The sequence below is a fragment of the Balaenoptera borealis genome, assembly GCF_965194805.1.
Source record: "Balaenoptera borealis genome assembly, chromosome: 1".
NCBI classification, from domain to species: Eukaryota; Metazoa; Chordata; class Mammalia; order Artiodactyla; family Balaenopteridae; genus Balaenoptera; species Balaenoptera borealis.
This window is the reverse complement of record NC_138860.1, coordinates 79,496,586-79,524,478: the sequence shown is the minus strand read 5'-3', so window position 1 is coordinate 79,524,478 and position 27,893 is coordinate 79,496,586. Positions and strand designations below refer to the sequence as shown.

Genomic DNA, 27,893 nt, shown 5'->3' with positions numbered 1-27,893 from the left:
TCTTTCCCTCCCAGCCTTGACCCCTAAGGGCTTAGTCCCTCCCAGAGCCTGTAACTAAGTTAGGTCTTGCTGGGCAGGGGTCCTGTGTTCTCCACCTCTTGGGGGACAGGAATGGGCATGCCCAGGGTGGGTGGGGAGAGCATAGATGTTCCACTGTTTTGCCTATTGTTACTTCTGTATCACAAGCTGTATAAAATTGATGTTTTTTTGAAAAAAAAAAAAGATTAATTTAAACGTAAAAATTGTTGAATTTTACTTTCTAAAATTAAGGCTTTCTCTTCAATAAAGTATACACCTAACAAAATTAATGGGTGAAAAACTGAAGGAAGTATTTGAAATTTTTAAAACAAAATGTGTATATGTATTTTGTACATATATAAAAAGAGTAATATGGGAAGCTCTTTAAAAGAGTGCTGAGTGAACTACATTAACAAATAAAGAACACATATAATACTATTTGTTGAAATTAAAGTTACACTTAAACTCATTGATAGAGAAATGCAAATTAAAACAAGATCTCATTTTATACCACTAAATTTATAAAATTAAAAAGCTGCAGCAGCCCGGTGTTTGCAGGGTTGTGAAATAGATGGAAATCTCCATACATTGATGGTGATGACGTAATTCTGAAGAGTTTGCAGTAGCAACTTGTCTAATGACATACATATTGACCCTGCAATCCCACTTCTGAATATGTGTAATGGGAAATGTTTACCCAGCTCTAAGAGAGAACATATGTAGAGATGGTTATCACAGAGTTTTTATGGTTGTGAGGGGTTGGAAGCATGCTAGCTGTTCATCTCAGTGGAAACACCTAAGTAAAATGCAGTATATGCACACTATGAGATTTTATGCAACAGGTATTGATAGAAACAAAAACTTGACACAGAATAATAGGGGAAGGTCTTTAAAAGAGTGCTGAATGAAATAATATTAATAGGTGAAGCATATACAGTATAATACCATCTGTAGAAATTAAAGTTATAGACATCAAACAATACCACATTTTATAAGAACACCTAGCAGGATAACATATTTATACATTAGAATGTGGGGAAGAGAAGGATATGGGGATAAATAAATAAATATTTCACAAAGGAAGTCTGCTTGAACAAATGGTGTCCACGAGCCATAATGGAGGAGAATGATTAAGTCAACAATCTGCACTTAAGATTCCAAAGGCAAAACACAACATAACAAAATAAATATTGGAAAATGTTTAATGAGTGAATTGGGATGATGGGTTGCACCGTAAGTAGTTCCTTCTCAGGGAAAAAACATAAAAAATGTAATATCCTATAAAATACTTGTTTGTCTAAGAACAGAATCAAAATATCTGCAACATTAAAACACTGAAAACATGAGTTTTTGTAATCATCAAAGGCTACAGGATTGGGATAAGTTTCTATACTTTACCGCTGGGTGGCAGTAGAGACTAAAACAGTTTCAGCATCCTCATTATTATTCAAAAATTAGAAGTGTTAAGGCCCCGAAATCATCAAACAGCTTACAAATCCATGCTTAAATTCACAATAACATGTTATCTCTAAAACTAATTGAAAACCACTTACAAAAACATGCACATAATATTAAAGACATATCAATGAAAATATAGGAATTGAATCCAAAGGAAGATATGGCCAGTAAGTAAGATGAAATCAAGAATGGAGTAAATTAAAAAAGAAAGTGTCATGACACCCTATACACCCTATACATGTGGGTCATGAATTATTGGAGGACTATAAAATTATTAAGGCAGGATCAATTACACATTCACAGTGTCTAGAAGAAACAGACAAACAAGTTGTTCAGGGAAGGTATCACTCTTCCTGGTCCTGAGGCCACAAGGAAAATTCTCCCATCAGTTCTTATAGAGAATAAACTATTTGGTGCAGTGAAAAATGTTCTCAAGGAGTATTCTTTCAGTAAATTTTATGGGGTTCACAGGCCCGTTTTAAGTCCCTTAAAGTAAGGTGATCATGCCAGCCTAAAACAAAAAGTGGGGAAAGTAACTCTACACAACACGCAGGATCTGGTCCACCTGTGCAGCTCTCTGATGTTCTGGCAAACTCGATGGCAGATCTTATATAATCTACAGGAATCAGTAGACTCTAAGTCTCCCATAAATATTGTTTATGTTGAACTAATTTGAGTTTTTTTTTTAGCAGCAGAGACTTTCAGATTATGTACTCTAACATACACCGTATATATGACAGTTTTATATTATCTGTTAAATGCAGAGCAATAACTTTAATAATCAGTGGAGTTGTAGGTGGAATTTGCAATTGCAAATTTCTTGTGGCTTTTGGAGATCTACTCATGGACCGTTGTTTGAATCTTAGGTTTGCTCCCGGGAGGCTGATAATATCTGCAGTGAGGACCAAGATTCTTCCTGAGATATAATTTAGTTCTGCTCTAATACAGAGGCACTTGTTGGCCTACCTACAACTCCATCCATCCTCAATGCACAACCTATTCTACTTCAGAGAGAATGCCAGATACAACTTTAGAAGGGAAATATTTAAAATGAGTATGAGCCCTAATTTGGGTATAAAGTGTCCTAAGAGAAACACTCATGGGCTTTGAACAATGTTACTTCCAGGTGACCTATTCAAGTTACCAACTATACATTTATGTACCTAAATAGACAGATGAATTACCAAATGGGGTTATATAGCACAGACAACTGGTTGTCTCCCAGAATCTATTTTGCACTTCCTCTAGAATAAATTAGCAACCAATTATTAGCTGGGCAGAATAAAACTACATCTCTTAGGGACCCTCTTAGCTGGCTGTGGTTATGTGACTGAGGTCTGATCAATGCAATGTACAGCTCCTGCAAAGTGGATCTGAGCAGTGGTGGGGGGGGTGGTGAGTGTGCTTGGCTTATTCCTTTTTCCTTACTGTCGGCTAAAAGGTGGATTTGATGGAAGGACCTCTTGCAACCAACTCAGAGAACAGGATGACCTTTGGAATGAGGACCAAGCACGGCTAAGACCAAAAGAAAACCAAAAAAAGCAAAGACAAAACCCCCTAAACAAAAGAGGAAACTGGAACCAAATCCCGGACACAATGAGATGCCATAACAACCCTGAATTGCCTTCTTCTAGTCTTTTCACAAGAGAGAGAAATATAACTACATGTTTTTAAAGATATTGTTCATTTGAATTTTCTGTCACTTGCAGCCACATTTGATCCTAACTAATCCAGGATGTTAGCTGAATATCAATTGATAACTTTGGCTTTCCTTTTGCCACTGTGGCCGTGAGTATGCTCAGGCTTCAGAAGAGGCTTGCTTCCAGTGTCCTTTGCAGCAGCAAAAAGAAGGTCTGCTTGGACCCCGTTGAGACTAGTGAAATCTTCAGTGCTAACTCCCGTCAGCAGATCTGGAAGCTGATCAAAGATAGGCTGATCATCCAGAAGCCTGTGACTGTCCATTCCCAGGCTTGAAGCTGGAAAAATACCTCGGCCTGCCAGAGGGCAGGCTTATGGGCCTAGGTAAGTGAAAGTGTACTGCCAATGCTCGAATGCCCAAGAAGGTAACCTAGATGAGGAGAAGGATAAGAATTCCACGCCGGTTGCTCAGAAGATACCATGAATCTAAGAAGATTGACCTCCACATGTATCACAGCCTGTACCTGAAAGTGAAGGGTAATGTGTTCAAAAACAAGCGGGTTCTCACGGAACATATCCACAAGCTGAAGTTAGACAAAGCTTGCAAGAAGCTTCAGGCTGACTAGGCTGAGGCCCACAGGTCTAAGACCAGGGAAGCACGAGAGCAACGTGAAGACGGGTTCCAGGCCAAGAAGGGGGAAATCATCAAGGCTCTGTCCAAGGAGGAAGAGACCAAGAAATAGGTTCTCCCCCTCTTGTCTGTACATAGTGGCCTCAGCAATTACATAGATCACTCATTCAATAAAATGAGACTTTATCTGCCTAAAAAAGTGTTGATAGCTTTGGTTTATTTATTTTTTGCTAAGGCTAAATCAAAATTTTCACAGTAACACCCATGTTATCTGTATCTAGTTTTATTTTTATCTGTATATTTTCTAAGGCAAAGGAGAAAATGCAACAAGTCATTCCAAAATTTATACAAAAAGAAACATGTTAAAAACCAGAGTGAACTTCTGGGAAAATAGTAGAGAGAAATATTTCATAATTCATCTCACTGAAATAAATCCAAAATAGAAAAAGGAACTTCCTCTGTACTGAACCTAGAGAAGAACTGTAACTTAAAACAAAACCAAGGAAAGTCTATAACTTATAAACAAGGATGGAATAAATTTTTAGCATACATTTTCACTCATTTTAAATGAAATGGAAGGTCGGTGGATGTCTGTAGTTTAGGATAATAAGTTGAATTAATAAGAGAATTAATAAGGGCTGCTGGGGTCTTTGTTAGAGGACAAGTACAGAGGGAAAAATTGTTATGGAAATGGAGAACAAATTAATCTGTGAGAAACCTTTGGCTTTAGAAATTAGGGAATGCCCATGTGAGTCTCTGGCCTCGTTAGTGTGTAGTGACCATATGGTTCAACATGGAGCTTTTTTTAAATTTCTAATTTTTAAAAAATTTTTATTGGAGTATAGTTGATTTACAATGTTGTGTTAGTTTCAGGTGTACAGCAAGGTGACTCTGTTATACATATATATATATCTCCACTCTTTTTTAGATTCTTTTGCCATATAGGTCATTACAGAGTATTGAATATAGTTCCCTGTGCTATACAATAGGTCCTTATTAGTTATGTATTTTATATATAGTAGTGTGTATATGTCAATCTCAATCTCCCAATTTATCCCCCCTCACCCTTACTGCCTGGTGACCATAAGTTTGTTTTCTACATTTGTGACTCTATTTCCATCCTGTAATTAAGTTCATTTGTACCATTTTTTTTAGGTTCCACATATAAGCGATATCATATGATATTTGTCTTTCTCTGTCTGACTTACTTCACTCAGTATGACAGTCTCTAAGTCCATCCATGTTGCTGCAAATGACATTATTCCGTTCCTTTTTATGGCTGAGTAATATTTCATTGTATATATGTACCACATCTTCTTTATCCATTCTCTACATGGAGCTTTTTGTATGCCATGTAGTTGCCTTTTTATTGTTGTGGCCTGGGCAGGTTGTTGTAGGACTTTGCTTCTCATGTCCATTTGAGGGTTTACTGTGGCAATTTGCTGCTACTTAGGATGGATACTTTGTCCAAGTCAAGTGGCTATTTTTATACAGATGAGTGTCATAGGTCAGTTTCTAAGGAAACATACTCAGGTAGATGTCTGCATGCAGAAAGCTTGCTGGGGGTGCTTTCAGGAACAGCAGGACTGAGGAGAGGGGGAGGTTGAGCTGTGATGTAATTTCAGTAGAGGATTTAGTCAAACTCACAGAGAGTTCTGGAGCAAGGATGACCCTTCAGAGACTTCCTAAAACTAGGTAATGGGACTTAACTTTTTACTCACACATTTGGTATGTGCTCTCAGGGAAGGGATGTCCCCTTGGACAAAGCAACTCTCCCGCTGAAGGTAATGCCTGGAGAGGGACATGTCTGTGAGCAGTCAGCAGCCAACGCTCCCTCAGGTGGAGGGAAACACTCATGTTTGTCCTGAAGGGGGTACACTGGTGGCTCCACAGCATCTACTAGAGCAAAAGCGTGTTTCTATGGAAGTAGAGATTTACTTGCCAAGACTTAAGTAAACACACAGGCCTCACAAACAAAGTTAGTGTTGAAAACACAGGCCGCAAAGCAAATCTTAGGAAATGTGCATGAGATTCTATGAGCAATGACCTTCACCTAGGCTGCCTCAGGAGGAATGGCTGAGACAAATGATCTGTTAAAGGAATCAGAGACTCTTAGATATAGATTATTTTAAAGCATTAGGCAACAAAACAATTAGTGCCAGTTTTTGCCTTGGTTTTCAGTCTGGACTAGGTGTGCAGCTTAGATAAGATGCCTCAAATTTGGTTCCCCTCCTATATTATTTTGAACTGTCTTCATGGTCAAGGAGACCTGTGAAGAAATTCACTTTGAATTCACATGTTTTATACACATGCTCAGGGGTCACTTCCCACTATAGAGTCTCAACTTGCCTATACCAGCTTTGTTGTTGCCTAGATTTCTGAGACATAAATTGAGGCTCCACACATGAACGGATGGTAGGGTTTATTAATGAACAATTAAAAAAAAAAGTAGAGGCCTTCTGCTTCTAGAAATGGTGGACTATCTAATTTGAACCAACTCTCTTGTCAAGGACAAGTAGAAAACGCGAGAAAATGTAAAATAAAATCCGCCTGAAGACGTTGAAGAACAAACAAAGGAGAAATAAATTACTGGGTCAATATCTAGGAGAAGACAGAAATTCATAGAATGAGCCCTGTAGTTGGGGCTGCTTTTCCAGTAAGAGCATCTGCTGATTCCATGAGAGGCAGATAAAAACACTGAGAAGCTCAGCAAAGCTTTCACCAGACTTGCAAATCTTCAAAGATATCACTGGAGCCTGAACTTTACGTTATCATCGTAAAGGGCTGCATCTGAAGTAAGTGTGAAGCAGAAGGACAGCAACTTTGCATTCTATATACTTTGATCTGTGCACATTCTTTTTAAAATTTTGGTAGTAAAATATATAGTAAAAGCCTATCTATAAATAGTTTTAAAATATCATACAAGAATGGTACTATTACTTTTCAGTCTCCAACAAAACATTGGAGTGTATTGAAAATATAAATATGAAATTAAAACCATTGTTAAATATAAGAGAAGAAGTGCTAATGCCTTCATGGGATTAGGAATTCAATTTGTGGTAATCTTCAATACTTCTTTGGAAAATTTGAAGATATTAATAAAATTATGGGTTCCAGAAAACAAGCCAAATGTATACTTCCAAAAATATCCTTTAAGTTGATGGACTTAGTACTAGTTTGGCATGGTATTTTAGTAAAATTAATACCATAAGCAGAATGATATTAGAATCCCAATCCAATGTACTTAATTCCTTCCAAGCTTCAAAGGATTAAGGCATTCTTTAAAGAAAAATGAAGTGATATGTCAATAAGAAGATATTATGGCTGTTAACAAATTATAATTTTTAAAATTTGACTCCAAATCTTACAATATAAGGTCAGTCTTTGCTTTGCATAGTAGTGTGGGACTCTAAAAAATGATCATGCAAGGTGAAACCAAGCAAAAGACCTAAATAATCAATGGGAAAATTATGATCATTCCATCACCTTTAAAAATTTTTGTCAAAACATTAAAAAACCCTCTTACTGTTGGTTATAAATACACAGTTGACCCTTGAGCAATGTGAGGGTCGCAGTCATAAAATTTGTGTATAACTGTACAGCTGGCCCTCTGTGTCTGTGGTTCCATATCTGTGGATTTAACCAACTGTGGATTGTGTAGTACTGTATTTATTGAAAAAAATCCATGTAAAAGTGGACTCACGTAGTTTAAACCTATGTTGTTCAGGGGTCAACTGTATAGGGATATTGAAAAAAATAGTAACACTAGTATTAATTTAACATGTTGTCACTGAAAACGATAAAAATGTCCAGACTTTAAATGTTTTATCTTCCTGTAAATATTTACCAAGAGCGGTTTGAACCGTGCTTGCCTTATTCTCATTCTATAACTTATAGATATGGAGTATCTTTTCTATGCCTTGGTGAATTTTCATAATTCTTTCTAAGATTGGGCCAGCTTCCAATTTACACTTTGAGTTTTTGATACATTGAGAGTTCTTTAAATGTGAAGTTTTCTGTAGGCGTCACTTCATCTGGGACACCTTCATCCTTCTCATCCAATTATTTTCCTCATTTATATTGATAAGTTTGCCTTCACTAAGTTCCTCTAGGTTCATATCCATAATTTCTCAACCAGTGGCAGCATCAACATTTCCCAGGTCTGCTATTTCTTCTATGACTTCATTTACATTCAATTCAAATCTCACTTCCAGCATTTTCATTTTCATCTTTCTTGGCCAATCCCCTCTTTCTATTATTCTTCATTTAAATGTCACATGGATTTATTATTGGAATACAAGGAGATAACGCAAGTACAGTTGACCCTGGAACAACGTGGGGTTAGGGGGGCCAACTCTTTGTGCAACTGAAAATCCACATGTAACTTTACAGTTAGCCCTCTGAACCCACAGTTCTGCATGTGCAGATTCAACCAACCTCTGATCGTGTAGTACTGTGACTGTATTTACTGAAAAAAAAAAAAAAATTCACGTATAAGTGGACTCATGCAGTTCAAACCATATTGTTCAAGGGTCAACTGTACACATTTTGCTGTCCACGCGTGGAACAGAATTAACAGCCACTGACAAACTGTGAAAGAAGTGTTGTGATTGGTCACTGATGTCATTGATTACTGATTGCACTTTTATTATTTCCATAGTCATTCATAGAATGAAGAGTTACTAGTAAAGTTTGTGCTTTGTTCAATTACTAATCTTTAGTATACTGTGGCAACTGAAATTGAGCCATGTTGTTGGGGGATTGGCATTATTTAAATAAACCATGGTAACTGAAATTTGTGTATACTGAAATTGTGCAAAGCAAAGACTGCCTATATTAGAAAAAAGAAGATTGTATTGGTCTTGGATCCCTAGAATTCAGGTTTGTGTTTGCTTCTGCCAAGTAACCAGTTTGAAACCAATTTTCTTTTTCAGTTGTAAGATACTTAGTATTTAAAAGACACAACAGGAATGACAATAAATTTCACTTTTTAAAAAGCTGACAAACAAGGATATATTGTACAACACAGGGAATATAGCCAATATTTTATAATAACTATAAATGGAGTGTAACCTATAAAAATTGTGAATCACTATGCTGTATACCTGTAATTTATATAAAATTATACATCAACTATACTTCAATTTAAAAAAGCTGACAAAATTCTAGAAATAACACATCATCCAGAGAAATAATTTAAAAATGATCATTTTATTTAGAGAACATGGAAAGATAATCCAGTCTGTTGTCTAGCATAAGTTGATCAGAATTGTTTTTCTTTTTTACTGATTGCTTAGAAAAAAATTTTATGTATTCTATGGGTGTGGGCAAATATAGAGTGGCATATAGCCATCATTATAATATCATTTAGAGTATTTTCACCATCCTAAAAATCCTCTGTGCCCTACCTATTCATGCCTCCTCTCCTGGAACCACTTTTTTGATATTAATTTCTTGGATTGGGCATTCCAAATTAATTAGAGTATTTTCAATGCCAAACTCATGTGAGGCAAACCCGTGATTAAGAAATTTCATAAGAATAATTTAAAAAATTCCTAGGCAGAGCATAAGGCAACCATAAGTTTCCTTGTTATTTCCCTGTTCAGTTGGATGGATTTTTTTTTTATTTCTTCTGGTCCAGTTTCACTGAGGGTGTAGTAGAAAGTCTCATGACAACTTGCATTTTTTTTTTTTTTTGGTGTGGGGGGGTGATCTCAAGACATTACCTCTTCACCCATGTTGCTACTGTAGACAAAAGCCTTGGGAACCAACCCTCGACAATGCCCTGGGAAGCTTCTATTTCCCACTCTTGTTTTCAATGTCTATTTGATTTGCTTCTTGAAGACTTTCTTATCATCTTGTAAGGTCAGCATATGCATGTATAAATAATTTATAAAACTATAGCTTACCTGGTATATCTCTGTTTTGTGGTAGTTTTTTCTTGTTCATTTCTTGGCTTCTATTTTGCAAAAAAAAAAAGCATCTTGCCTGTTGTTAATATACTTATGCAAAGAAATCTAATGGTCTAATGATAAGGCAATGCTTTATGTTTCAAAATTTAGCCAAGGTGGTGAGCAGCACTTAGAATGAATGGATAAATTAGGGAGCAGTGGTGACAAAATAGAGATGAGACCTTGGGGACTCAGATTAAGGGTAAATAGAGAACATTATGGAGCCATAGAAAAGTAAGAAATGAGGCCCAGGAGGCACCGAAAGAAAAGACTATGTAAATAAAAATGAATGTGAACACAGACCGAGTCAAAGAATGTTAAAGTTGAAGCAGAATTGGAGAATGTCAAGTTCTTTTAGTCCAGTCATTTTACAGTGGGAGAAATTGAGACCCAGGGCAGTGATCAATGCATTCTAGTAAGTGATTTACCTTAGATCTCAGGGTGGGACCCTTCCTACTGCTGTAGGTGTGAGATGGGGGAGGACACAGAACAGAGGCAGGGACTGCTGCTGGGAGCCAGAAAGTGGAGAGAATAGCTTGAAGACGTGCTAATGGGGAAATGAAAGCCCCAGTAAAAGGCATGTGGTTGTGGAAGGCAGTGGGGTTTCTGGAATAGGGAAGTGTGCAGAGGGTGAGGTTTCTGCTGGCAGAGAGGGGATGAGGGGGTAGAGTGTGACACTGGGGCAGGGACAGGACACTGGAGTGCTGAGGACAGCGCTCTCTAGCAGGAAAACCACCCACTGAGGTGACCTTGAGGGAGGGCCAGTTAAGAGCCCAGGGAAAGGCAAGCATGAGGATGCCTGTGGCCTGAGCACCAATGGGGTGAGAAGAGGGAACTTGGGGAAGACTGGTGACAGAGGAAGAGCACTGGGCTTCCCCAGGACAGCCAGGACCCTCAGCCAGGCTGGATTCTAATCAGAGAATGTCCCACCCATCTCAGATTATTCTTTGGGGGTCGTGTGTCTCTAGAGGGCCTATATAAGGGCCATCTCCTTCTCTCTCTATTGCATTTCATACAGATTTCAGACTCTTGCATTTATGTTCATAAGTGTTCACTGGTACAAATAGTCTTGTCAGTTTCCGTTTTTCACAGATCCACTCCTTTCACCTCCCCCACCCTTTTTCTTGTGGAATGATGTATGTATATATATATATATATATATATATATATATGAGCCTTTTTATATAAAATTGACATACATAGTAGGAGTTTGGATTATTTTTCATGAAAGTAATTGAAATATTTTAAGCATGAGCTTGACATGATCAGGTGTACATTTTTATAGCAATTCTGAACCGGAGTGCTGAACAGATAGGGAGAGGGTTTGGATTGCGTTGCACAGATAAGGGATTGTGGCTGTGACCTGGGTCACATATGATGAAAGCAGAACTAAATGATAGTGAGGTTAGAGAGGAAGAGGAGGATTTTATAAATTATGGAGAGAAATGCTGTGGTGACTATGAGGAGTAAAGGAAATTTAAGTTTGCAAAGAATGCAGGTTTCTAGGTTTCTGCTTGGATGATTGGATGGGTATTACTCTGTCAGGGGATGGGGCTGATACCTTCTAGTTCCCCTGAAGGAGAATTTTCCCTCCATATTTTTTGTTTCTTTTCTCAGTCTTATTCTCTCCCCTGAAAATAGAGTGAATTAGCTCACTGGTGAGTCCAGGAGAGAAACTGGGTTTGTGATATGTCTCAACAGTTTCTTCCTGCCCTTGGCCTCTGGAGCCAAGCTGGTCTCAGAAGTGTCAGTTCTGATCTCCTCCTCCATCCCCTGACTCAACCAGAAACAGGCCCTCCGGTGGGGTGCTTAGAAGTTTTCTAGTACTGCCCGGACTAGGTGAGTGTATTAGTCTGCCTGGGCTGCATAGCAAAATACACAGCCTGGGTGGCGTAAACCACAGACACGTTGTCTCACAGTTTTTGAGACTTAGAAGTCCAAGACAATTTGATTTCTGGCGAAGGCTGGCTTGCAGACAGCCACCTCTTTATGTGTCCTCATATGACCTTTCCTCAGTGCATGTGGAGAGAGAGAAAGAGGGAGAGAGGGAGAGAGTTCTCTGGTGTCTCCTTATAAATTCCCACACTTAGGACATCATTTAACCTCAGTTACTTTCTTAGAGGCTTCATCTCCGAATATAACCCCACTGGGATTTAGGGCTTTAACATATGTACTTTGGGGCTCGCACAAAAAAATCAATTTATAACAGTGAGTAAGACCACTTCGATATTCCATACCAGCAAGATTACTTGGATTACACACTTAAGGGAAATTCTCTAGAAACTTTATCAGAAATAAAGTTGAAAATTTGATCCATACGTCTTATGCTCTATATCTTTATCTCATCTGGTTCTGAATTCAGGAGGTTGGAACTGAGCAGGACTCTGCAGGGCCTTTCTGGGGACAAACCCCCAGTGTTCTCTGCCTCTTGTTTGTAGAAAAACTTTAGCCTTCTAGGTCTCCCCCAAATTCCAAGGGACAAATTTAATCAGAAAAGTGAGAAAATGCAGAAACAAAGGAAAGTAGTCAAGCAAGACAAGATAATAATAGTTTAGCCATAAAATGAAGTCAAGGACCTTTAATTCCTCCTCAAGGGACACAGATAATATCCTGAGCCATATCCTTGTGCTGTTTTGCAGATACTAAAACCTCTGTCAGGTGGAATAAGTTAACTGCATGCTGACCACCAGCACGTTAACCCCAGACTGGTTGGAACCAGATGGTTGATGATTTTTAACTCCTGAAATACCACCCAGTTATTTCACTGCCAACCCATCAGAAGGATGTGCACAAGCTGATGATGCACCTGGAGACCCTCTCCCTCACCTTGTCTTTAAAAACCCTTCCCTGAATGCTGTCAGGGAGTTCAGGTCTTTTGAACATGACTTGCCCATTCTCCTTGCTCAGCCCCATGTTGGGCACCTTACAATAAACACTGTACTTTCCTTCACCACAACCTGCTGCTGGTAGATTGGCTTTACTGCGAGTTGGGCAAGTGGACCCAAGTTCGATCTGGTAACAATATTAACCAGTATAGCTAGTTGTGTTGCAGTTATAAATAAACTTGAGAATCTTAGAGGCTAAATACAACACAGTATATTTCTCATGTAGGCAAACTTCATGTAGGCCAGGCAGCCCTTCTCTGCCTGTATCTGCCATCTGGAACAGGTGACCTCCAGGGTGGCACTGCATGGCAAGATGATCAGTTGCAATAGTTTACATGATTAGGCCTGGAGGAGGCTTACGTCTCCAGCACAACACATTCCATTGTCCAGAACTTAGTCACATGGCCCTGACCCAATTACAAGGGAGAAAGGCTATAGCATTTTTAAAATAGGCCCATGGGCAAAAAAATGTGATAAACATGTAGCATTATATCAGCCATAGCTTCCTAAAACCACAAACTAAGTGTTTGCCATTGGCAAGAAGATTCAGTAAAGATGAGATCTGGTGCCTGTGAGTGATTTGGATGGGGCTTAAACTGTGTATGGTTCTTGGATGAGTTTGTAGCTCATAGAAATTGCCAAATATCTGTGGCCATAACAGAAAGAGCTCATTGAGCGTAACTTTGAATTTCATTATTAATGTTGACAAATTTGAAAGACTAGTACGTTCACCAAATACATTTTTGACCCCTTTCACTTTCTCTTCTCCTTCTGGGACACCTACAATGCAAATGTTGGTACACTTGATGTCTCAGAGGTCACTTAAACTATTCTCATTTTTTATTTGTTTTTCTTTTTGCTATTCTGATTTGGTAATTTTATTATTCTATCTTCCAGATCACATATGCATTCTCTCTCACCTAGTCTGCTGTTAATCCCTTCTAGCATGTTTTTCATTTCAGTTATTGCATTTTTCAGCTCTGACAGGTTCTTTTTAATAATTTTTAGTCCTTGTTAAAATTCTCACTGTGTTCATCAATTCTTTCCCCAAGTTCAGTCAGCATTTTTATTACTAAGGCCTTGAAATTTCTATCTGGTAAATTATTTATCTCTGTTTCATTAGTTGTTTTTTCAGGTTTTTTTTTTCTTATTCTTTCAAATGAAACAAATTCCTCTGTCTTCTCATTTTGTTTAGCTTTCTCTGTCCTTATGAAATTAAGTGAACCAGTTACCTATTCTGGTCTTGAAGGGGTGTCCTTATATGGGAACATCCCTGTGCAGTTTGAATGTGCCCAGTGGCTTTGGTGGGAGAGCTTGATCTGAAGTGAGCATGGGTCACATCTCCCCTGAGGGTGTGCTGGCAGCTGTCACATTTTTGGGAGGTTGGGCTGGAGATGGAGGGGCTAGAGCCAAAGCCAGGTGTGGGCTGTGGCTTTTCTTATGTTCAGTGGCTGTTACCTCCCTATGGGGAGTGGGGTTAGGTTCCAAGGTGCTGGAGCAGAAGTTTTAAGTTTAGGGTCCCAGCTGGTTCTCTTCCCTCTAAATGTGCACTTCTCCCCTTCCAGCAAGGTTAACTTTGCCTCAGAGGGGAGTGGCGCTAGAACAAGTGTGCACACAGTGGGGGCTTGGGCGTGTGCCAGGATGGTCCTGGCACGCCAGTCAGAGCTCGAGACAGCTCTTGATCCACCACCTCTGTGAGTGCCAGCAATGACTGTCTGTGCAGATGCAGTGGCGGTCAGAGCCGGCTCTGTTCCCCTCATCTGCATACTCTCCCCAGCAAAGGCACTGACAGCCTTCATCCTAGTGGGGAGCTGTGCTGGAGCTAGAGGGGCTGGGGTGCACGATGGGGCAGTTGCAGGAAACTGGCCAGAGCCCTAGGTGTTTCAATCTGCTTCCGCCACCTTGTTCCTGAGAGTAAGCAAGCATGCTTGAGCTCTTCATGAGCAGAGCCTAGGTTTCTCACAGCCCTCCTCTAAGTCCCAGTGGTTTTCACATCGTTTAAGAGCACTGGTGTTCCTGGTGTCAGACCCCAGGGCTGGGGCGCCCAGTATGTGGTTCCAACCTCTCCCTCCCAGGGAAGATCTCTGAGCCTGTGCAATCCCCCTCCTTTCCTGTGTGCCCTCTTAGGGGCTTAGGTCCTGACCTGATCACTTCTCTTCTTCCCTTTCTACCTGATTTTGTGTGGATTTTGTTTTACAGCCTTGGTTGTAGAAGAGTCTTTCCGCCCATCTCCAATTTGTTTTCAGTGAGAACTGCTCCACATGTAGATGTATTTTCAATGTGTTCTTGGGGGGGAGGTGAGCTCAGCGTTCTCCTACTCTGCCACCTTGATCTCCTCCCCTGTATGTACTCTTTGTATTTGCCCTTTCCCTGCTCCAGCATATGGTTATAAGTCACCCATGTTGTTTATCAGTGTATCAGCAGTCTATTCCTTTTTATTACTGAACAGAATTCCATGTATGTATGTACTGTATTTTGTTTTTTTTTATCCATCCACTCTTTGCTAGTCATATGGTTTGTTTCTTGTTTGAGGCTCTTCAAATCCAGCCATCATTGTTTTGTTTGTTTTACTTTTTGTGTTGTTTTGTTTGTTTATTTTGTTTAGTTACCTGCCTGGACTAATTCTGTAGATTCTGGCTGCTCTGCAGCCAGAATGCTGATGTCTCTGCTCATTTTTAAAAGATATCTTTTCTTTCCTTTCTTCCTTCTTTTCTCCTCCTCCTCCTCCTCCTCTCCCTCTCTCCTTCTATGTATCTTTCTGTCACCCTTCCTGTCTCCCCTTTCTTTCTCCTTCCTAGTCTTCTAGGAGTCATTCTTTTTTTGTTTTTGTCTTTTTTTTAGTTATCTGTGAGATATACATTTTAAAGTAATAACTAGAATTATTACTTATAACATTATACCAGAACATGTAAGATTTTCAGAAATTTCATGTAATGTCTGAAACATTTATATTAACATATTTCCATACAAATAACCCAAAGAAAGTTTAGGATTAGTTGTTTTTTTGTTTGTTTGTTTGTTTGTACTGCAGGTTCTTATCAGTCATCAATTTTATACACGTCAGTGTATACATGTCAATCCCAATCGCCCAATTCAGCACACCACCATCCCCACCCCACCACGGTTTTCCCCCCTTGGTGTCCATACGTTTGTTCTCTACATCTGTGTCTCAACTTCTGCCCTGCAAACCAGTTCATCTGTACCATTTTTCTAGGTTCCACATACATGCATTAATATACGATATTTGTTTTTCTCTTTCTGACTTACTTCACTCTGTATGACAGTCTCTAGATCCATCCACGTTTCAACAAATGACTCAATTTCATTCCTTTTTATGGCTGAGTAATATTCCATTGTATATATGTACCACATCTTCTTTATCCACTCATCTGTCGATGGGCATTTAGGTTGCTTCCATGACCTGGCTATTGTAAATAGTGTTGCAATGAACATTGGGGTGCACGTGTCTTTTTGAATTATGGTTTTCTCTGGGTATATGCCCAGTAGTGGGATTGCTGGGTCATACGGTAATTCTATTTTTAGTTTTTTTTGTTTTTTGTTTTTTATATTTTTAGTTTTTTAAGGAACCTCCATAATGTTCTCGATAGTGGCTGTATCAATTTACATTCCCACCAACAGTGCAAGAGGGTTGCCTTTTCTCCACACCCTCTCCAGCATTTGTTCTTTGTAGATTTTCTGATGATGCCCATTCTAACTGGTGTGAGGTGATACCTCATTGTAGTTTTGATTTGCATTTCTCTAATAATTAGTGATGTTGAGCAGCTTCTCATGTGCTTCTTGGCCATCTGTATGTCTTCTTTGGAGGCTAGGAGTCATTCTTAAGTCAAAACAGCTTAGTGGTAGCCAATGATTAATCAGAGGTAGTGCCTTTACATTTTAATCAGTAAGGCTTCCACATTTTACTGAGGGGATGTGTGTGGACTGGAGCACACATTTACCATTCAAGCAGTTTACAAATCTACCCTGGCTTCTACTTTTTCTTTGCGCAAGGTGTCATGTTTGGTGGGGGAGAAGTAGTTAACTGTGGTCCTTTTTGGTCTCTCCTTAGTTTGTGTGCAGCTTCCAAACCTCTGGGAATAAGTGGGAACTTATCAAAGTCCACTATGGCTGTCTCACTTCCCAAGTGTCTTTGTTAAATTTTGTTTGGTCTCTTCTTTGCCTCAACCATCATTGCAGCCTCAGGCAGCTGTACTGTTGACTTTTGATTTTTGCCACCAACTGCTGTTTTCTACATCGTACCTGGGCATGGGTCTCTCTATGGAGTTCTAAATCAGGTGTACCCTTCTGGTGACAGCAAGACTACTGGTCCTCAGCCTATGGCATCACCAAGTCAAGGGAAGTATGGAAATAGCCCCATGTTAATTTGTCCCCATAGTTCTTGCTGAAGTTCAAGTAGTTCTTCTTGAATAAGCACTTCTCAATCTGGTGTATGCCTTTGGTCATTTTTCCAGAATTCTGAAATTGATTATTTTGAAAATTTTGTCCAGTATTATCATTGATATTTGGAGAAAGGATTTGCTGAGATCATTACTCTGACATTCAGGATGTCCTGCTGCATGTAGACATTTCATAACATTATAAAGCAAACAAACAAGAGTTTCAATTCCTAAAAATTAAAGCAAAATGCAGCAAGGAGCTTAACCTCTTATAAAGTTTGTAACACACCAGAAGTCAGGGACGATTTCAAGTGACTGTAAAGCTTAGAAATTTGCTTGTCTCCAGGGGATATACTGTAGGGTAAGAAAACAAATCTTAAATTACCAAAAATTATATTGTTACTGGTAGTGTTTTTATTGTTATTCTAAGACTATTATGTGTGTATAGTCCAGTGAGATACAGTGTATAGTGGGATAGGTGGATAGTATAGAGTATACTGTACAGTAGGTTAGGTGAATACATAATTTTGTTGATTCATTGGGAACCAGGATTTTCTGTGTGGGAGAAGAGAAGTTGATGTGAGACAGATGAGTAAAACTCTGTAGTTTTAAACTAGAATTAAAAGTATAAATATCAAATCATGATATTTAGCCTTAAAAAAAAAAAAGGTCCTGATTACTTAAAAAGCCCAGAAACCAAGACTTCGGACTCAGATTATGGCTTCCACATAGTATTTTCCCACTAAAAGGAAGCAAAGCACCTTGGAGAAATGGCTAATTTCTAGTTCGGGGCAGGAAGTTTCTACAAGAGTCTGGAACAACTTTGCCATGTCAGAAGGTAAAGGAAAGCTCAACGATAAAGGCATGTTGAAAGAATTCATAAGCAACTGGCTTGAAAGGATCCCATGTCACAGATGGGACAATTTCAGCCTCAAGAAAAACAATGGTTAGGATAGATTCAAGCGTTTCTAATATGCTGAAATTCATGAGTATGCAATAATGCAAAAACTAACTCATTGGAAGCTGTATAAACAATTCATTCTCTCAAAAACTGGTAAATATATGGAAATAATCAACTACTTATTCTGTCTTTGGTTATCTCAGGGTAATGAGATAGTTATTTAGGAGAATGTATCTTTTTTAGAAATATTCTAACTTAGAAAGAAGATGTGATACCTTTACATATCCCCTAAAGAAGTACCAGATCTAGGCCAGTTGTTCTCAGGGTGTTTTCAGGGATACCTGTGGATTTCTAGAACCCTTTCTGAGGGTCAATGAGTTCAAAGCTATTCTTATAACAATATCAAGATGTTATATTTTAGTGTACAGTGTTTTCCAGAGACTATATGACATGTAAAGTTGCATGAGATTGTATTTGGAAGCAGATATGAAAATATAGCTTTCTTCTACTAAGTCAAATGTTAAGGAGAAATGCAAAAATATTTAAAACATTCTCTATTATTAGTTTATTTTTAAGTAGTTAATAATACGTATTTAAAAATACTAGTTTCTACTTCTAATATAGCATGTGCCTATCTCTCTATCTATCTAGAATTCCATCCCTCACATATTGCTTGTGGGAATGTACAACTGTACAGGTGCTATGGAAATCTGTTTGGATGTTACTCAAATTTAAACACTGAGGTAACCATTTGACTCAGCAATTCCACTTCTAGGTATAACACCCATGACGGTTGAATATAGATGTTCAAACAAATATTTGTACATGGATATACATAGAAGCCCTATTCACAATAGTGAATAGTGAATAGTAAATAAGAGGAAACACACAAATGTCCTTTCATTAATGAATGAATAAACAAAAGGTGGCATATACTTACAATGGACTATTATTCAGCCAAAAAAGGAACAAAGGAGTAATACATAATGCAACCTTGACGTACCCACAAAACCATATGCTAAGTGAAAGAAACCAGACACTAAAGGACACACAATGCATGATTCCATTTATATAAAGTATTCTAAATAGGTAAATCCAGAAAGAAGATTATTGGCTAGTAGGGGTCTTAGGTGAAGGAGAAATGGAAGGTGATGACTACTTAATGGGTATGGGATATTTTTGGGGTGATAAAAATGTTGTGGAAGTTGTTAGAGCTGGTGGTTGCACAACATAGTAATGTACTACATGCCACTGAATTGCACACTTTAAAATGGTTAATTTTTTGTTATGTTTCACCTCAGTAAAAAAAATGGATAAGCAATTATGAGATACTCACACTATAATATGAAACTCCAGAGTCTAAGATGTTCCATTATAAAAGAATGGAAGAAAAGATGGAAAACCTTTAGAGAGAAAAAATTGCCTGCAAAGTAGTAACAAATAGACTGGCAGAAGTTTCCTCATCAATAGCAGATACAAGCAAACAATAAAATAGAATTTGATACTAGAACTTGAAATCCAGATTTACCTGAATGTGTATCTATTATTCAGCTATAAGGATCATATGGACCTCACTCTATGCACTCTTAAAAGATAGAGAACAGCAAGAAGAAAAGTAAATGCACAGGAACAATGTCATATTAAAAAAAAACAAAAAACTGAAACCCAAAATCATCCAGTTTGGATTGAATGGTCAATAAGGCAAAAATGCAGTGGGTTTGCCAATCAGTCTGTGTCAGAAGTTTAAATCTCTCTGTGTCCAAGTAACTGGGAAAGCAGGTAAATTTTCACTGAAAAGATGTCCCTTACATATCAACTTTGAGGTTTTCCCAACATTTAAGAATCTATGGATCCTAGGGCTTTGCTCGTGTTGCAGTGATTGAGAACCCGCCTGCCAATGCAGGGGACGTGGGTTCGAGCCCTGGTCCGGGAAGATCCCACATGCCACAGAGCAGCTGGGCCCGTGGGCCACAGCTGCTGAGCCTGCGCTCTGGAGCCTGCGAGCCACAACTACTGAGCCCACGTGCCACAACTACGGAAGCCCGCATGCCTAGAGCCCGTGCTCTGCAACAAGAGAAGCCACTGCAATGAGAAGCCCATGCACCACAATGAAGAGTAGCCCCCACTTGCTGCAACTAGAGAAAGCCCGCAAGCAGCAATGAAGACCCAGTGCAGCCAAAAATAAATAAATAAAATAAATAAATTTATTAAAAGAAAAAAGAATCTATGGATCCTGGACAAGACTAAGCCAAGCAAGGTTCCTGAGCTAAAAGGAAGTCTGTGAACTCACTTCCAACTTTGGAACAAGGTAGGATGGGTGATGACAATTTGAATGGTGAAGAGGTAGTTCAGAGCTACTGCAGGTGCAAACAGTAGGCACTCAATAAATACTTGTTAAAAAATGAATGCGTGTATAAATAAATAAGTAGGTCAAAATATACTTGTCATTTTTGGGTCTATTGTTAACTATTAGCACTTGGTTAAAATCACAAAATTAAAAACAAAAAGTAATACCACAGGCTACTCATGTGCTTCAGTTTTCTCTCTTTAGTTTAACATCTTGTCAAAAATCCAGAAATAGCAAAATTAAACCCACCAAATCAATAAGTAATATTTAGTAAGAGTTTACTGTACATATAAAAACAGTTCACAAACTGGGAGCTTTCAAATTCAAAGCTCGGGAGCGTGAAGTTATAGAATGACTTACAGAGTAAAAATGAAGAAGTTATTAATTTTTACAATGATTGGTTATTACAGTGGAGGTTTCCAGATGGCAGGGGATTGGTTAAAAGTGATAACCTCATGCCATTTTTAGGAAGATGACTTATGTTTCTTTTATGATTGTCAGAGCCATTTACAAAAAATAAACTAGGTTGAGCTTCATGAAATGAAATACTTTCATTTACATTCATGAAGTAAGCTGGATTTAGTTTTTCTTACATGGCTTAAATGTTTTTGTCTGTTCAGGAAATTCTTAAATCCAGGCTCCATTTGTATTTAATTTTAATAATCTTAGGTACTGTGACCACCACTCAGACTGTATAGGATTGCACAGAGTAGCAGCTCTCAGGCAACTGTTAGATACCAGCTCACTTGGGCAGCTGCCTTGTACTTCAGTGGAAGGTCCTCTGTCGTCCTGCAGAAATCTTACTTCTGGGCCTGATGTGTGTCTTCCTTGCTTTTGGAGTAGACTTAGGATATTTGTTGTATTTATTTTTGTAGGGAACTTAGGGAAATCAGAGGTAAATTTTCACATTTTCAACCCTATCCTCTCACTCTACTTTTCACCAATAAAGGCAGGACCTTTTCTTCTGAGCCTCTTCATTGGAATAATCGGGATTTTGAAATATTTGTTTCCACCCAGGCTTTTGTTTTGGCGGCGTGGGCCATTGAGAGAGGAGTCTTTATAGTATTAGTGTGGAGTGGCTTGTGAAAAAATTAAGTTCTGAGTGCCCCTTTTCCTGGCTATCATCTTCATGTCCCAGTGAGTGTTTCAGTACCTTTAGTCAAGTTTCAGCCAAGCAGGGGATAATAATGGTGATGGCAACAATGGTATGAAGAGCACAAGTGCACTTTTTCATTGTCGGACTCCCTGAAATGGGGGCTGGAGTTCTCAGAATCTCCCTTTCTCTTGTGCTTTTCAATTCTCAGATCATGTCTCTCTGTGAACGGACACCAAAATAGTGTGGGCACTCACACTGATCCATTTGGTATTCTTTCCAAGGCTACCTGCACAACCTCTCTTTTGCTGCCACACACTGTCAGTGCTATATTTGCTGTGTGAGAGAATTAATCTACTCATTATGGCTGCACATCGCCAAGTTCTTAAAATTTGTTCTTGCCAGTGAATGTACAGTATATCGTATAAACTGAATCTTGGGTGCCCTACCCTAAACTCAAAGCTTACCAAGTTAAAAAAATTGATACAATGTCATGATGTACAGGCAGTCAATATTATGTCTCTGCTGTTGTCTGTGGCCGTTACACAAGAAGTGGTTTAGATTATACTATGTACTGGATTCTGGGAATATTGTTCAAACTTGAATACTTTGGAATTTGGAGAGTTATTCTGGAGCTTACAATTAGTCAGTGATAATCTTAAATGAAGTCTATTCTGATTTGTTTCTAGGAATAAAGAATGTTACATTACTCATTTTGCATTTTCTTATCTATGTAAATAGGATCAATTAGTGAAAACCTCTTACACTTAAGATGTTTTACTATCACATTTCTGCTAGATGATACATATCTGCAAATTTGGAATTCTTTTCCTGAGTGGAGAAATCCAAGAATTTTCCTTAACGCTAACATATTGCTTAGAGTCCAATTGTTTCACTCAGTGAATGCTAAATATATTGCTAAAACATGCAAAGGGCATACAAAGAGAAGATAAGAGATAACATCTTAGGACAAACATCTCTGAACTTTTGGTGAAAAAATGCCAGGCTACTTGCTCACCTAGCAATGCTTTATTTGGTGATAGGAAAGACCAAAATGTAGATCGAGATTATAAAATAATACAAAAGAAGAAGGAGGTCCTACCGCCTACTACAAAAATTATCTTTGACTTGGGCTGGAGCCACACATAACTCCCGAAGTTTTACTTGTCTCATGAAGATTTGTTACTGAAAGACCCAAAGGTCAAGAACTACTGAAAAGAAGTTCATATACCAGTAGCAAATGTAATTTTCATCTTCAAAAATTGCTATGGTTTAAGAGAATTTTGCTCAGAATATAAACTGCAGTATTTATCATATTTAATTCTGGCATTTGGGTCCCAGAATCAAATACGATAAAGCAGTGATTGAAATGCTTTGCCTGCATGTAAATGATTGTCAACACACACCCACACTCAGAAACCATAATGTGGGTTAGAGAGACCAGGTAAGAGGGATGAGATAAGAAAGAGGGGCCACTGAGAACGTTGGGAAGAGGTAATGACAAAGTGCCAGAGGAAAAGGGCAGTGAGGAGGGAGGTCCAGTTAGGTGTATAAACCAAAGGAATTCTTCTAGATTAAAAGAGACTGGAAGCAGAGCAATTGTTTAATATTACCCTCTTATTTAACAGATGTGGAAATAAAGGATTAGGGAGGGGAAATAACCTTTTAACATCACACGGGAGCTTTTCCGAAGTAATAAAAATGAAGGAAGCTGAGGTCAAGGAGAACAGCCGGAAGCCAGAGACATTAAAAAAAATCTACAAGTCAAGGGCTGGAGCGGAAATGAGAGGCAGAGTGGGAGCACAGAGCTGTAGAAAACACAGTATTTCTGTGACGTGTGGGTGTGGGTGTGGGTGAGGAAGAGATTTGTCGGTTGAAAGAGAGAGGAAGTCACTATAGAGTATCGAGAAAAAGGTTTGCTGAAATTAGAGATCAAACACCAGCTCTGAGGGTCAGAAGTTCTACTTCCCAATGAAATGCTGCTTCTGCCACTTCTATTGCTAGCAGTTGTCGTCCCAGGTGGTGACAATGAAGACGGTAAGAGTAACTCTGGCAGTTCCCAGAACAGGTGCAGGGGGTCTGGATGAAAGCATGCTGCACCTATCACTAAGGGTCAGGGCCCTCCTGTCTCCAGCCCTCTCCCCCAGTTCTGGAGGTTGGGGATGGAGCTAGAAGCCTTGGGGCAGGCAAATGTCTTAGGCTCTGTGTTGTTGTTCAGACTCTGGGTTCTTTATCATTTCATCCTGATTCTCTCTTCCTCCTCACTCTTCTTATGCTTCCACCACCCACAGCCTTTCAGGGGCCAACCTCTTACCATGTTATCCAGATTTCGACCTTTGCCAACAGCACCTGGGCACAAAATCAAGGCTCAGGCTGGTTGGATGATTTTCAGATTCATGGCTGGGATAGTGACTCGGGCACTGCCATTTTCCTGAAGCCCTGGTCCAAGGGCAACTTCAGTGATGCGGAGTTGATTGAGCTGGAGGACCTATTCCGAGCCTACTTCATTGGATTCACTCAGGAAGTGCAGGACTATGCCAGTAAATTCCAGATTGAATGTGAGTACAGTCCTCTGCTCCGGGGAGATTCTCAACGGTTTTTCTCTCTCCTGGTTAAGGCTATTACTTTCTTGGATCTTGGTCCCGTCCTCCCACTTTACCCAACTGCATGCACACACTTCTCCAGAGTAGTCTCCAACTCTGACTCCACACCTCCACTAAGTATCCCAGATTCTTCCTGTTTCTTGCACTCCAGTGTGATAAATGAAGGTCCCCCTTTGTAACCATCTCCTGGTTTGTTTGTGCATAACTGGCTTCTCTCTAACCCCAAGGACAAAGCCCTCACTTCTCCACTCTGTGCCTGAATGAACTGAAGTGTGACTTCCTCCTCCTCCAATCCGTCTCCTCAAGCATCTCCTGCCTGATCCCTTCTCTCAATGTAACTCTCCCCTTCACCCTGGAATGCTGCACTCCTGATTCCATCACATGCTGCTCTCCTTCTCTCCTCATGCCCACCCTACAGCCTTACAACAGACCATCTCCACCATTTATGACATGCATACCTCTCCCCAATGCTCTTCTTTCTGAAAAGGTTCTGAATACTGCAATTGGTTTTTGAGTCATCTCACATCTCAGACCTTTCTCCCACCCCCCAAATCCAAAGCCCCACATCCTCTCCCCATACTTTTCTTTCTTGTTTGCTTTTTAGTAACTTTGTCCCTGTTTTCCTTGTATCCAGACCCCTTTGTGATCCAGGGTATAGCAGGTTGTGAGCTGCATTCTGGGAAGTCCATAAGAAGCTTTTTGAGGGGAGCTTTAGGAGGACTGGATTTCGTGAGCATTAAGAATCATTCATGTGCACCTGCCCCAGAGGGCAGCAGCAGGGCGCAGCAGTTCTGTGCACTCATCACTCAGTACCAAGACATCATGGGTATCATAGAGACGCTCCTCTCAGAAACCTGCCCTCGGTATCTCCTTGGTGTCCTTGATGCAGGGAAGACTGAACTACAGAGGCAAGGTTTGTTCTTTTCTCTCCACAAGACTTTTCTATTTCACGTCCTGCCACCTTCTTTGAATTCAAGAGTAGGAGGTACCTAAGGAGAGAGGGGCTTAATCAATAAATGATTTGGTTCCCATAGGAGTAGAGGAGGTCACTGTCCAAACTTGTGGGTTTCTGAATGCCTATGCTCTAGGTTAGAGTCATAATCTGACAGTCTCCCTGCCTCTTCCTGCCCCAGTGAAGCCTGAGGCCTGGCTGTCCAGTGGCCCCAGTCCTGGGCCTGGCCGTCTGCTGCTGGTGTGCCATGTCTCAGGATTCTACCCAAAACCCGTGTGGGTGATGTGGATGAGGGGCGAGCGGGAGCAGTCTGGCACTCAGCAAGGAGATGTCTTGCCCAATGTTGACTGGACTTGGTATCTCCAAGTAACCCTGAATGTGACGGCTGGGGAGGAGACTGGCCTGAGTTGCCGAGTGAAGCACAGCAGTCTAGGAGACCAGGACATCATCCTCTACTGGGGTGAGTAAGGCATGGGTCCCAGCTGGGAATGGGAGGAGATGGTCCTCAAGCACAGAGGGAGGGACTGGGAAAAAGGAGGGATTTGATGGATGAGATAGGGAGGGACAGGGGGAGAAAGGAATGGAGAGAGGGAAGGAGAGAGAGACAGAGAGTCAGAGAGAGAAAAAGAGACAGAGAGACAGAGGTTGAGATTTATTCCTTGGGACTACAGTTCCAAGAGGAATGAAAATAGATGATCTAAGGTATAGAAGAGATAAGAATGAAGGACTTATAGACTGGGTAGGATGGGGTAAGAGGGAGAGACAAAGGGTGGCTGTGAATATATGATATCCAGGAATATGAGAGAGAGAATCACAGATGCCTATGCATCAGAAGCAGGTAATGGTGGTGCTGACACTCAGGTGGGTAACAAAGCCAGGAGAACTAGAGAATGGGTTTGAAGTGACATCCCTGTGTCCTCTCCCAATTGCCAGGTCACCGCACCTCCGTCAGCTTGATATTTTTGGCAATATTAGTGCCCTCCTTGGTCCTTTTGATATGTCTTGCGTTATGGTTTTTGAGGCGCTGGTGAGTTTTCCTTTTTAATCTTTCTTTTTTGTTCATCCTCTCACTCTTTCCCTCCATTTTATCTATTACATACTTTAGCCTCCGTATTTCCAACAGACCCTTTCCCCTTTCTTTCCCACTCCCATCTTTAGGTAAATCTATTTTTAAAAAATATTTATTTATTTATTTGGTTGTGCTGGGTCTTAGTTGCAGCAGGCGGGCTCCTTAGTTGCAGCATGTGGATTCCTTAATTGATGCAGGTGGGCTCCCCAATTGCGGCTCATGGGCTCCTTAGTTGTGACATACAAACTCTTAGTTGAGGCATGCGTGTGGGATCCAGTTCCCTGACCAGGGATCGAACCCAGGCCTGCTGCATTGGGAGCACAGAGTCTTATCCACTGCGCCTCCAGGGAAGTCCTGATAAATCTATTTTTAAAAAGTCGTGGTAAAATATACATGACGTAAAAACTTACTGCATTAGCCATTTTTAAACGTACAGTTTAGTAGTATTAAGTACATTCACTTTTTGTGCAACCCATCTCTAGAACTTTTTTATCTTGTAAACTAAAACTCTGCCCATTAAACCACATTCCCCATTCCTTGCTCCCCTAGTCCCTGGCAACCACCATGCTACTTTCTGTCTATATGAATCTGATTACTCTAGGTACCTCATATAAGTGGAATCATCACTATTTGTCTTTTTGTGACTGGCTCATTCCACTTAGCATAATGCCCTCATAATTCATCATGTGATGGCACGTATTAGAATTTCTTTCCTTTTTAAGGCTGTTTTGTTTATCCGTTCATCTGTCAAGGGACATTTGGGTTGATTCTACCTTTTGGCTATTGTGAATAATGCTGCTATGAACATGGTGTACAAATATCTTTTATGTAGAACAATTTTTTGCTTGTGATCTTAACAGGTCCTATCAGAATATCTCATGAGCCCTCATCATGTCTCCATTTCCATTTGGGATCAGTAACCAGGAGTCCAGAAACTCAATTTGTCAGCCCAGGAGTCAATCTCATCTTATTTCATCAAATAATCATCAGATTTGGACAAATCAGAGTGCCCATAGTTTGTAAGATAAATCATAATTTATACACTAGCAGAAAAATAATTAAAAATTGTTATTATGAGACAATATCAATAGTAGGATCCACTCAGATTTCATAGATGTGAGGTGAGAAAGAATGTACCTCAGAATAAGTGAAATGATGTCCATGACTTAACAGTGACATCCCTTTGGCTTCTTATTTGAACTCTTTTTTTGTGATTCTGCTGAAATATCATTTGTTAAAGTAAGCTAGCTATAATTATGCCGAGATAATTGTATTTGCAGGGATGCTGAACAATTTTAACATAATATCTCTGTCTCTGCTTGGATGATTTTCTAACCATGAGGGCCAGCTGAGCAGCTTCTTTCTCCAGGAAGCCTTCTTTAGTGCTACAGTGGAAGTAACCCTCCCTTGTGTGGTGTCATGCTGAGATCCACATTACTCTGTACCCACAACATTGCAGGTCTTTTTGTTTTTCTTTTCTTTCTACGTATAAGTTCCTTGAGAGAAAGGCTTGCTCTAGGTGGATCCCAGGCAAGATCTCTCACTCGCATATGTATTTGTTTAGTAAAATAATCTAAGTTGCTATAACTGCCACATTAATGGTCTTTTTTTTCCTTTTTCAAAATTATCTCCTTCCTTTTTTTCCTCTTTAGTTGATATTCTAGATTTTCCTCTTATTGAGATATTCTCACATAGCAAAAAATATCATACTCTCCTTGTTTCTGCCCTGAACTCCTTTGGAGAAAACCACTTCTGCCCATATTATAACTATAGTTTACATATAAAGATTAATCAGAAAACGATCCTGTTTCTCATTTTCCAGTGAGAATGCATGAGAGGCAGGATGGGTGAGGGATAATAGTGCAGATGGGTTGTTAAATATTCAAGCAAAGAGTCAAGAGGGCTTTTCTTGCTCTCAGGGACTTTGATATCTGTGGTTTATCAAGTCAG

General features: G+C 39.6%; 1 protein-coding gene and 2 pseudogenes across 3 annotated transcripts in view; all 3 read left to right on the top strand.

Annotated features, from left to right (window-relative positions):
- The window catches only part of LOC309635858 (NTF2-related export protein 2 pseudogene), a 167,275-nt pseudogene that overhangs the window by 18,094 nt on the left and 121,288 nt on the right, over nt 1-27,893 (top strand). The window lies entirely within an intron of this gene.
- LOC309635775 (large ribosomal subunit protein eL19 pseudogene) lies at nt 1,100-10,859 on the top strand (annotated as a pseudogene). Its single transcript has one exon. The product of its transcript is annotated as a large ribosomal subunit protein eL19 pseudogene (transcript).
- On the top strand, nt 10,855-27,883 carry LOC309635467 (T-cell surface glycoprotein CD1b-2-like). Its single transcript, XM_082406782.1, has 6 exons — nt 10,855-23,356; nt 23,611-23,877; nt 24,557-24,835; nt 25,056-25,334; nt 25,808-25,901; nt 26,804-27,883. Exons 1-6 carry the CDS (start codon nt 23,296-23,298, stop codon nt 26,823-26,825), a joined length of 1,002 nt encoding a protein of 333 aa, XP_082262908.1. The 5' UTR covers nt 10,855-23,295; the 3' UTR covers nt 26,826-27,883.